Source organism: Aedes aegypti, chromosome 2, assembly GCF_002204515.2.
Source record: "Aedes aegypti strain LVP_AGWG chromosome 2, AaegL5.0 Primary Assembly, whole genome shotgun sequence".
Classification (NCBI taxonomy): domain Eukaryota; kingdom Metazoa; phylum Arthropoda; class Insecta; order Diptera; family Culicidae; genus Aedes; species Aedes aegypti.
Genome location: NC_035108.1, coordinates 240,458,126 through 240,470,376, shown reverse-complemented (window position 1 = coordinate 240,470,376; position 12,251 = coordinate 240,458,126). Strand labels below are relative to the sequence as shown.

The 12,251-nt window shown below is 39.8% G+C and overlaps 1 protein-coding gene across 3 annotated transcripts in view; it reads left to right on the top strand.

The window, feature by feature from the left end:
- Positions 1 to 3,805: 3,805 nt before the first annotated feature.
- The window catches only part of LOC5577719 (profilin), a 37,198-nt gene continuing 28,752 nt past the window's right edge, over positions 3,806 to 12,251 (top strand). Inside the window, exons 1-2 of one of the 3 annotated variants that reach the window (XM_001656620.2) lie at positions 3,806 to 3,965; positions 4,524 to 4,717. In XM_001656620.2, the coding sequence (XP_001656670.1) occupies positions 4,607 to 4,717 (111 nt within the window). In that variant the 5' untranslated portion in view covers positions 3,806 to 3,965; positions 4,524 to 4,606. Of the gene's footprint in view, positions 3,966 to 4,055; positions 4,414 to 4,523; positions 4,718 to 12,251 lie in introns of those variants that run through there. The other 2 variants (XM_021844561.1, XM_021844562.1) reach the window with 2 other exon arrangements.

Below are 12,251 nucleotides of genomic sequence, written 5' to 3'. Positions count from 1 at the left end.
GAATTGATGTCATTGCGCTAGGCGAAACATGGTTGAAAGAGGGTTGTACTGAACTGTTTGGGGTGCATGGATACAAAAGCATTTTTTCATGTAGACAGGAGTCCCATGGAGGTCTAGCGTTGTACGTTAGAGAAGATTTTGTAGTAAATGTGATCACTAATGAGCATGATGATGGATTCCATTGCATTCATGCAGAAATTGCATCAGCAAGTAATCGATTCAATATTATCTGCGTATATCGTCCACCAAATTTCAGTTACACCGATTTTCAAATCAAAATTGAGTCTAAACTCAGTAGCATTTCTAATCAGAAAAACGTGTTCTTGATAGGAGATACTAACGTTCCCGTGAATCTGTCACAGAACAACGTTGTCAGAGAGTATAGGAGGATTCTACAATCGTATAACCTATCTGTCACCAACACATCAGTGACACGTGCAGCAAGTGGAAATATTCTCGATCATTTGGTGTGCAGCGTAGATCAGATGGGATCGATAATCAACGAAACAATATATTCAGAAATGAGCGACCATTCGATGATACTAACAACCCTAACATCTTCTTCCATGAAAGGGATGCAAACGCTGACGAAACGAATAATCAACCACACTCAACTGAACGAAAGGCTTTCTTCTGCGCTGATGGATATTCCCATGAATTTGTCTGCCAATGAGAAACTCTTAACGGTGATCGAAAAATTCCACGAAATTCAAGCGTCAGCAACAAAGGAAGTAATCATTCAGGTCAAAATTAAGCAACAATGCCCTTGGATGACCTTTGATGCATGGAAAATGATGAGGATTAAGGATCATATACTCAAATCAAGTAGACGCCACCCAAACGACCAACACCTGCAAAACCTTCTTAAGCACGCATCGAAAAGGCTTCAACAAATTAAGGAACGATGTAAACGTGACTACTATCATCGATTACTCTTGCACTCGTCTAATAAAAAATCATGGCAAATGATGAATGAAATGCTAGGACGCAAGACCAATGTTAATCGCGCTGTATTATTGAGGATCGATGGCAAAGACGTAACCGATGGCTTCCAAGTAAGCAATACTTTTAATGATTTTTTCTGTCGAGTTGGAGAGGATCTAGCTAATGATATAGACAGCGATAAAAATATCTGGAAATTCCGGACCTTACCAATGCAGTCATCCTCCATTCATCTTCGACAAGCTACAGTATCAGAAGTAATTCTACTCATTAAAGAACTCGATTGCAACAAGTCTCCGGGACCTGACAACATATCTGCTGAAACTTTAAAAACCCACCACATTTCGTTTGCCAAGATTTTAACGGAAGTATTCAACGAGATTATAGAAACAGGAGAATTTCCGGAATGCTTGAAAATTGCTCGTGTGGTGCCGATCTACAAGTCTGGAGATTCTGCGAATACCAACAACTATCGTCCCATATCAGTGCTGTCAATCATGAGCAAGTTGCTGGAGCAAATGCTCGCGTCAAGGCTTTCAGACTTTCTTTTTGGGAATAACCTTATATACGAAAGACAATATGGCTTCAGAACAGGCTGTAGTACTTTAACCGCCACGTGTGAAATGGTAGACGAAATATACAGTTCTCTTGATAAGCGTAAGTTCTCTGGAGCATTATTCCTGGACCTAAAAAAGGCATTCGACACTATAAACCATGTTCTTCTGCTTCGTAAGCTCGAATGTTACGGCATACGAGGAAAAGCGCTGCTGTTGTTGGAAAATTATCTGGGTAATCGACAACAATTTGTTACCGTCAACGGTGAAAGAAGCTGCCTACGCAATATATCGATTGGTGTCCCACAAGGTAGTAACCTTGGGCCACTATTGTTCCTTGTATTTATCAACGACCTATCACGCCTTAAACTTCATGGAAGAATGCAGTTCTTTGCTGATGATACGATACTTCTGTATAGTGCCACAGAAGCCGCTAATATAGCGCGGCTTATTCAAACAGATCTGCAGTGTCTACAAGATTATTTCACATCGAACGTCCTTTCGTTAAACCTACAAAAAACTACCTACATGATATTCCACTCGACTAGACGAATACCTCAAGAATTACCTACAGTTCGAATCGGTACGGTCGAAATTCGTAACGTGGACAGCTTCCAATACTTGGGTCTCACCTTGGATAGCTTAATGAGTTGGGAGAAGCACATCGACAATCTGAAGAACAAACTTGCAGCATTGTGTGGAACGTTCCGAAGGCTATCTTCATTCATTCCATTGAGATGGATGCTACAACTGTATTATTCAATGGTACATTCAAGACTTCAGTACCTAGTTTGCATTTGGGGAAAAGCTAGTGCATCTAGACTACGTGAGCTCCAGGTGTTACAAAACCGTTGTTTAAAAGTCATCTACAAGAAACCCCATTTGTTCCCAACACATCAGTTGTACAACGATCAGAACAGTTCATTGCTTCCAATTCGCGGACTTCAAATGCTTCAAACTTTAATTCACATGCATAATATTATCACTAACGCCAACACACACCACAACGTGCAAATAATCCGGAATACTTCGGCAAGATCATCCAGATATCATGGCAACATTCGTCTAGCCCGGCCCAATAGCGAAATGGGCAAAAAGAGATTTAGCTATCTCGGTAGTAAATCTTACAACGAGCTACCCTCTTCGATCAAGAACCTTTCATCTCCTTATTTGTTCAAGAAAAAACTGAAGCAATATTTAAAGCTCCATATAACCCGCTACATAATTTGAAAATATGGTTGCTAAATCTCAAACCGTTTCTTGTCTGCCTTTTTTTTCGTTTCCGCTCCTCCGCCACCCTCAACGCCACCCGCCACCACCCAGCACAACCCGCCACCGCCAGCCACCGCCGCCCAACGCCACATCAAAGCACCACATCGCCAACAAATAATCCCACTTGTTAAATAATTTTAAGTTAGTTACCACTCCACAATTATTGTGAAAACTTAAAATCCCACCTCCTTCAAAGAGTGCACACTCACTGGAGGTGAAAATGTAAATCTTTCTGTTATTGGAATTGTGAAATTGAAAAGATGAGGAGGTTTTATGCCTGTTGGAGGAAGGATAAATATGGAGAATATTCTACTCCAGCGGGCTTTTCCCTGCTCCGGTAAAAAATAAAAATAAATAAAAAATAAAAAAAAATAAAAAAAAAAAAAAAAAAAAAATTGCTAGTTTGAAACCTAACAAAATTTTGGTTGTTTCGGGATAGGGTGGTGTCCTACATGTGGTTACGCTGTGCTATTAAACATACTGCTTCGCGACTAAAAATGGGTGAACTAACGTGCGAAGTTCGATTTTTGACCAACTTCGCCGCGTCGCAACTCGATTCTCAATAGTGCGCATAATGCACACGTCTGAGGGCATAGATGAGCACTATAAATAGCGAAGTGACTCGCGACGCGGCGAAGTTGGTTAAAAATCGAACTTCGCTAGTTGGTTCACCCATTTTTAGTCGCGAAGCAGCATAATAAACTGGAACAAAAAATCAAATCTTATAGATTTTTGAGTAGAAATCTTCCATGATGACTCCAATGAGTAAATTCAGTAAAATCAATACTCATTTACTCAACAGTTGAGTTGAAAACAATTGACGTGATCGAGCTTTTTCCGAAGTGAGTGAAGTACGCCGCGATGGCAGCCATGTTTCCACCAACTTTCACATTATTCATTTCCGGTTCGAGTGCCAGTTGCGTGCGATGGAGACAGCACAATCCACGTTTGCGTGCACAGGACAGTGACGGCACCATTCCGGGAGTGGAGAGAAGTTTCGGCGTGAGAGAGCAGAGTCTGGCAGCAAAACGGTTTTCGGACTTGGATAGCCCGACAGCTCGACGGTCGCCATCAATCGTTTGTGTTAATTCACCCCGTGTGCCATTGAAGAGCAAAAGCGAGAAGCACTCAGGTCCCATAAGTTTTCCTCCCTTTTAGTGTGTCTCTATAATACAATCTTTAGCAGTAAAGAAAAAAGTGAGTGTTGGGTTGGAAAATCGTTTTTTGGGAAGTGATTTTTCCGGTTGAAATCGGTGAATTTTTGCTTTCGGATTTTTTTTTTCGGTTGTCTGGAAAGCCAATCCGGTGACAAGGCCTACTAGGATTTTTTTTTGCCTTTTTCCTCTTGGGTTGGTCCGGTATTCGTATTCGGTCTCGTACACGAAGGCTACTATGATCTGTACAAGTGTGTGTTCGTAATTCGTCCAATATCATTTCAAAAAGTTTAGTGGTGGCAAGTTTTTTTTTGCTTTTCAACGCAGTAGTCTTCGACTTTCGGTGTAAAATACAAGACTCTAGCAGCGGCAGATTTTTTTTCTTTCGGTCCGTTTTCGGTTTCGAGTCGTCGCGAATAAATCCGGTCGTGAAAAAGCGAAAATTTCCTTCCAGACGAGGGTATTTTTGGACGGTGTGTGAAGATCCAAGAGTGCGTTGCGTGTTTCGTGGAGTGAATTTCTGTCAAAAGGATTTTCTCGCATCGTGTGAAAGAGGAATCTATTTTTACACAGAAAAAATTTTGTTTCTTCGATTTTCCAGTTTTGAAAGTAAAATCACTCTCGCCTAGAAGTGACAAATTGACCCGTTTCGAGTAACCATCATCAGAAAAACAAAAAATCACAATGAGCTGGCAGGATTATGTTGACAATCAGCTCCTGGCTTCCCAGTGCGTTTCGAAAGCGGCCATTGCCGGTCATGACGGCGGCATTTGGGCCAAATCCGATGGATTCGAAGTAAGTACCCGTTATCCCTACGTTAGATTTAACATCTTTGTTCCTGAATCGTTTGCAAATTTCGATTCCAAGAGCGAGAATCACTTCCACACCTTCAAGTTGTGATGTGGAAGTAGCGAACAAAAAAAAAGTTCAAGGGTGTGACCAATGAATGTCTCACACGATTCCACGCTGACTCATTCGCCGTTTGTCGAGCTGACAGTTAAGGCCAAATCAGGCTAACGATTTCCTCCAGTCTCTGGCTGAATGTTGTATTAATCATCCCTTGCGATGTTCGTCATCAGATAAAATTAGTTATCTCTCTATCCTAAAAGGCGATAAATCCGGCTGATTAGTGGCCGCCCGGTTCGTAATCCGCTTCATGTGTGTGTGGTTCAACATTGCCGATTAAAAAAATTCGCCGGTTCGCCCTACTTTCAAAATGGCGTTTGGGTGAATTTTCGTAGGATTTTTTCTTCCTTTTATTCTTTACCCCCCCTCGACCGAGAGGCCGAGAGACCGAGACCCGCACACAAGCGAAACAAACCACGGTCGTGGTCGTGATCGCCCAATACATTCGTACCCGGCAAAGGTAACGAGCAGAGGGAATGAATGGACCACTCGTCTGGGACTGGGACGGGGCTCTCAACCGTTTGGCGGTTGCGACCCACGGGCCGGCTGGCTTTGTGGAGTTCGTGCAATGTTCGATGTTTGATTTGGCTTTACACAGTAGATCTTACCTTTCTAATAGGAATTAATAACAAACAAATTTTGCACGCCAATGAACCTCTTCATGTGACATATTCGCCTATGCATTTGTTTACATTGGTGGAGGACCGATTTCGAGTTTGCAGGGACTGTCATTTTCATCGGAGAACTCTCGCGTAACATTTCTAAAGGACCAATTATCAATTTGTATACAAATTGGGTTTTGATACCATTCGATAGCATCTCCTAACACCTACAAACTATGCAATCATCGTCAACATAATCATAAACCTTACCGTTATAGACACGATTTCCAAAACGGCCAATAACCACTTTTATTCATTGGCTTCCTGCTTGAAACGGCCAATCATCAGATCTCTCCATCAAGAGGGCCTACAACCTGAAAATTTCGCAAACTGTCATTGGCCTTAGCATGGAGAGAAACCAATGTCTCTCTCTTGCTCATTCATTGAAAATCAAAAGGGCTTATCCTTGGGCCAAGGCACAGTAACAAGATTAAATTTGGCTTGTAAAAAAGGCCCATGCCTGGTTGAAAATCGAAAATGGGCAGAGCATTCAAACTCACATTTTTTCCACATGTTTGACAGTTTTTAGAATAAAATCAACTAGTAGCGTGTAGTATGAGTAAATCGTCACTCAACGAGCAAGAAATCACATTGATTTATTTGAATACTGAGAAATAGGAATTTAAAGTGGTGAACGATATTAACATCGACTTTTCTCAGAATCCACGATCTGAGGATTGGTCCTTTTGCGTTGCGTAACAACGACAACTGCCAACGAGCTTCCGAATCAGCTGATTTGAAACGTCTCATGAAAAGGCCCATAGAAAATTTCGTAGTGAAACTCTATTTCGCTCTTGTGGTAGCTCGACATATTTCTAAGTAGTCACGGTCTACACAGCCAATTCAGATTACCGACCCCAGTAAAATTTTACTGGGTTTTGGAACTACGGTTTTTCGGTAATTTTTACGATTACCGAAAAAAACCAGTAAATCACAATATGTTTTGATTGATGGAAATTACTGACTTAGTCAGTAAAATTGTAAAGCGTTTTTACTGGCTTTCCAGTTTCCCATAATCCATGTTTTGCTTTTCCGGATACTGTTTTTTTTCAGAAATCAATACAAATTAAAACCCAATCGACATGAACATGGACATCGACATGCATTTTTCGTACGAATAAACATCTACGGTATGCTCATATCTCAGTGGAAGTGATCGAAAAATATGTGACAAAATCATTATTTGGATGGTTTGCATACAAGAGGCAAACTCAATGATGCAGATGAATTTACCTCTTGTATGTAAACCAACCGAATTTACCAACGTAAGCAGTCCTGAGCCTTTTTGGTTGCTTAAAATGGTTGACTTTCTCACTAAATTTCGACTACTTACCACAAGAAAGCGCAAAATAAGTGCAGGAAAAGATTGGTTGCCATTGCCGTGTCTCCCGGCGCCGGACGATTTTACAGCAGGAGATTCTCATTTGACACTTTCCCGCATGCGCATAAGTTTGTTTTGATTTGATTTTGACGACAAGTCAGTAAAAAACATCAATTACTGAATAGTCGGTAATTGTTTTTACTGACTTTTCGGCCTGTTCGGTAATGCTGGAAAATTGGGTCTGGCAGCAACCGTAGTTCAGTAAAAAGTAAAAATTATTACTGAACCTCAGAAGTTTTCAATCAAAAAGCTGAAAGTTCGGTATTTTTTATGATTTACAATTCGTACCCAGTATGAAAAAATACCGAACAAGTAAATCGTGATTGAGTGTGTACTACTTTTTGCAAATTAATTTAATAATAATTTGTTTAGCTGTCAAGCCTATAACTACCACATTGGCGACGAGCAAGAACCTTCTGCGGATAAGTTGAAAATTCTAGTCGGCACCAGCAAAGACGGATAGCATCTGATCGGATCAGACAAGAGAAAAAAAAACAAAAAAACGTACAAAGAGCGTTACTGAGGGGGTGGGGGGGTTGGGGGTTGAGTTGGTCAAACATTTCCAATTTTAGCGTTACGTAATAAATGAACGCTGCCTACACACTTAAAAAAAATACGGATGACGGTGAAATTTCACCGTAATCTCAACAGCCGAAGTTTCGGTGAAAATCACCGAACAAAATCTGTAAAATCGTTGAACAAAATTATAAAGAAAAACAAGAAAATGGTTCGACCGGGAATCGAACTTCCGATCTACCGATCAAGAAGCAGGCTTGCTATCGCTAAGCCAGCTTTCACTGCTTGTAAGTGGTGTGCAAAAACTGAAACAAAAAGGAAGCTTATGCCTGCCAGAGCGGCTGTCACACGTTTTCACAGAAGTTCGGCGAAAATAATGCTTTTACCGAACTGTTCGTTAGTATTTCACAGGATTACAGTAAAATGGTTTGTTTCATGGATTTTTTCCGGTAAAATAGTAGATTTCATCGATTTTCTCCGGTAAAATAGCTGATTTTACGTATTTTGTCGGTAAAACAGTAGATTTCACAGGAAAATCTGTATTTTTACTGTTTACAGTTCAAATTCGGTGATTTATTTTACAGGATACTGCGATTTATTTTAAGTGTGTAAGAGGGAGATGCCCAAACGGCAGATGAAAATCTGACTGGAGAAGGCATAAATGTCTCGCCTCATAGGAGGGAGTCGCTTTAACGACGGGGCGGATGAAAATCCAACCGCAGAAAGCAAAAATATCTCGCCTGTTAAGATGGATACGCCCACATGGCAGGTGTAAATCTGACCGGAGGAGGCAAAACAATTCTCGCCTTATAGGAGGTAGTTCCTGAAACGGCAGATAGAATTCTGATCGAAGGAAGCAGAAATGTCTTGATTCCTTGGAGGGAGACGGCTTGCCGGCTGAGGAAAATCCTACAGGATAAGCCGAAAATGTGCGATAGGGTACACGAGGGAAGAAGGCAGGTGGAACTGGAAAAGGGTGAAACAGATGTTGGAAAAAGTGTCAAAAAGACAGCTTCAAAACAAAGAAATTTTGACTAAAATATGCTAATGACATTAGATTGCGTTACTCGTCGAAGAAAAAAAGGTGTGGTAGCTCGACATATTTCTTAGTAGACCGTATCTTTTTGAAAATTAATTATTATTGTTTAGCTGTCAAGCCTATAAGTACCACAGCTCTTCAATAAAGTTTGCAAACAATAGGCCTAAAAATGTCGAATTTGACAGATGTCAGTCCTGCAGGACAACATGTTTGTCACTTTGGAGAGAAAAAGAGATGTTCTCATTGCATGATATCATTATACAATGGTTAAGTTTATAACTCAAGAATCCATCATTCAATCGCGTAAAATTTGAACAAGTTTTTTCCTTCAAATTTAAACAAATGCGCATGAAAATCTATCACACACTTCATTAAGACTTTGAAGTCCGATGAAGGCAATAACTGAATAAATAAATAAATGAATTTTCAAAAATTGTAAAATCATGATAGTTATCTATCACTGAAGGAGTGTTCATAACCTATGGAAGATTTAGGATTTTCATAATAACGGCACTAGATGACGCGCTTTTTTTATAAAGTGATTTTATATTTTGAAAGAAAGTCTAAAGTATCTTTGTTTAATCTTCGAGCTGTCACGCTGTTGTGCTTTGTACAACAGTTGTGTTTTATATGCTATCATTTTGCAACAAAGATATCTATCGACACCAAACCAAAATGTATTCCTCAAGAATCTTCTTAAGAACAATACTCGACAGTTTTTATTTCCAGTATGGCCGGTAAAATCAACAAATGTACATGGAAGTCGCATAATAATTAACGCACTATATACGGTTCGAGTAAACCACAGTTTGAAACCGGTATATCACAAAATCCAGATAATTAAGAAACCTGGGGTCAGTCAAATTGTTCTGGAGGTGAAGCGCTATCTGATGGTACCTCATTTAATTCGGAATTTGACCGCTAGGTGGCACTAGTAAGCATTGAAGTTTTACTTTTGTTTTGCAGATATGTCAGGGTCCTGATCATTCAGATGGCGTCTTCGGCAAAGTTGTTCAGTAAGTTAAGGACTATCATTTTCGAGCTAGTTGATTCAAAATTTTGCCTGTAGGCGGCGCTAGTAAGCATGAAACTATTGTTTTGCAGATACCTCTGAAGGCTGACTACTTAGAAAGACAGCGTCTTCGGCAAAGTAGTTCAGTAGCTCATGGGCTATCATTATTTGAGTCAAGAAATAGTATAATTTGCCCCCGGGCGGCGCTAGTGAGCATGAAATTTTTGTTTTGCGGATACTACAGGATCATGACTTTTTAGGCAGGCATCTTCGGCAAAGTTGTTCAGAAGCTTAGGGACCATCATTATTTTACCAAATATCAAACTTCAAGGATAAAACAAAGAAAGCATTTGAGCTACTGAACAACTCTGCCGAAGACGCCATCTTTCTTAGTAATCAGGCTCCTGAGATATTTACAAAACAAATGTTTTATGCTTACTAGCTCCGCCTGGTGCCAAAATTTTAAATCAGCTAGCTTGAACAATGATAGTTCTTGAGTTACCGAACAACTTTGCCAAAGACTCCATCTTTCTAAGTGGTCAGGATCCTGAGATCTGCAGAACAAAAGTTTCATGCTCACTAGCGCCGCCTAGTGGCAAAATTCCGAATTTCTTGGCTAAAATAATGATATCCCTTGAGCTACTGAACAATTTTGCCGAAGACATCATTTTTTTTAAGTGGTCAGTCTCCTGGGATATTCGCAAAACCAAGTGTGTTGTATAAAGTACAACGCGCGACTTCTCGCGTTACAAAAATTCGCGCGACGGCCGAAAGGTTAAACCCAAAATGGTCTCTAGAGTCATATCTTCAGTGAGGCTTCAAAGGTTTTTATGACACTTTCATAGGTCCTTCAGTAATTTCACCACAGATTCATGTCTTACCAATTTTGGCCACAAGGTGTGAATTTTATGTTCTTATTTATTGTTGTCAATATCGGAAATTTTAAAAGGCACACGTTTTTACCATTGTAATCACTAAAAGCTTCAGAAAATGAATGGTAATTACTAACATGATATGGAAAATGTCAGGGGGTCATATCAATTTTTAACGTAAGAGCAGCTTGTACTGAGTATAAGCAATATCTGAAAAGCACACTTGTTGTACAAAATACAAGCGCAGTGGCCATTTGTGGATATTCACGAATGTGTAAGTTTTAAAGCAAGACCTTATTGAAATTAGCTGGAAATTTTTTTCAACTGCACTGAACATAAATGGAATGCAATTTTAGTTGTAACACGATACCATTATACAACAATAATGAAGAAAGCTTATGACGAGACGGGGTTGGTGGTCTGATGGCTACCGCTTCTGCTTCATATGTAGAAGGTCATGGGTTCAATCCCAGGCCCGTCCCTTTCCTCGTACTTTATAGTTGTATATCTCTCACTTGCTTCTATCTTCCATTCTAAATATATCACACTCAAACTATTCGTTCATAGCAAACGCTAGAACCAGAGACGGACAAGAAACCGTTTCCCTAACGCCTTACTTACGCCTGATACATAGGCAGTCTGCTAACCACAAAAGCAAACCTCTCTGCCATGCCTTTCCTCCAATCCATACACTCCCGCATGAACTGACGTGGATGCAGTGGAATATACGGTCTACGTGGGAGTCAGTTCAATGCATCATCAATTCCTCCCCCTTCCCCTCATTGGTCTGCATTCTGACGTGGCAGGTGCCATTGTTGCCTAAAAATAGAAGATCACCAGCACTTATACACTGAGGATGCCTGTTAGTCCCAAGCAGTCATTCGGTTGGTTCCTTGTGTAAGTGCAGCTGATCTGGCGATACTGGAGTGCATTCACGGGCGGCCAATCAAGCTCAAGCTCAATAATGAAGAAAGCTTATGACGAGTTCCTGGATAAACAAGCAGAGTTTTTGCAGAATCGGCAATGTTTATAAATGTTTATTTATGTTCTTTGCATGGAATCGCTCTTATAATTTCTTGAAAGACAACGTCAACATTTTTCTTAAGGCGAAGTAGGCCGTCATTGAAATTTGTACGCGTCGTTGATGATTGTTGCTAATTCATCTCACGATTTCGAATCAAAGAAAATCAGTTGGTTTTGCATTGACATAGCTGAAAAAATATCAGCATACTTTATGCATGTTAGCGCGTACAGTGATACTTTTTCAAGCCAATATAAACTATCAAGACTGAGTTTTATAACTTTGAAATTGCATGCAGCAAAGTCATCATTGCTGCTAAAACGAATGACGAGCTACTTAGCCTTAACTCCTGTTGAAGCCGTGTTGAGTTATGCACAAAGTTGCTCTAACTCTTACTGAAATACCTTGTTCATAGAGATATCATTCACCAATAGTTTCCTAAAAATATTTTATGGATTAGCCAATTAAAGTTAACGAGATAATTGGAAGATATTTTCAAGCATTTCAGATCGTCAAACTTCTTTGATCGCTCTTACAAGCGGTATAATAAATCATCTACATGTGATGCTTTCTCTTTTACTGTCCATCGCCATTCTATTCAATCAATTTATGAAGCCTATGAAGCAATCATTTGTACATGTTGCTTATTTTATAAGACTTCTCCTATACGTTAAATCATAAAAAAATATATGTAGGGGTTCTATTCATAAGTATGTCTCACGTCACGTTTCTCTGCTCTCAAGGTTTATCATTATTTTTATTTTAATGTATTTTCACTTTGTTTCAAAATGTTAGGGTTCAGTACTAATCAATTGAAAATCACTTTTAATGTGTCATCAAAATCGGGAAGAAATTGTTGCCAAAAACGGATGTTGGCAATATCAAGAGGGCACTGTGTTGTTTGGGATTACATTCCGAGG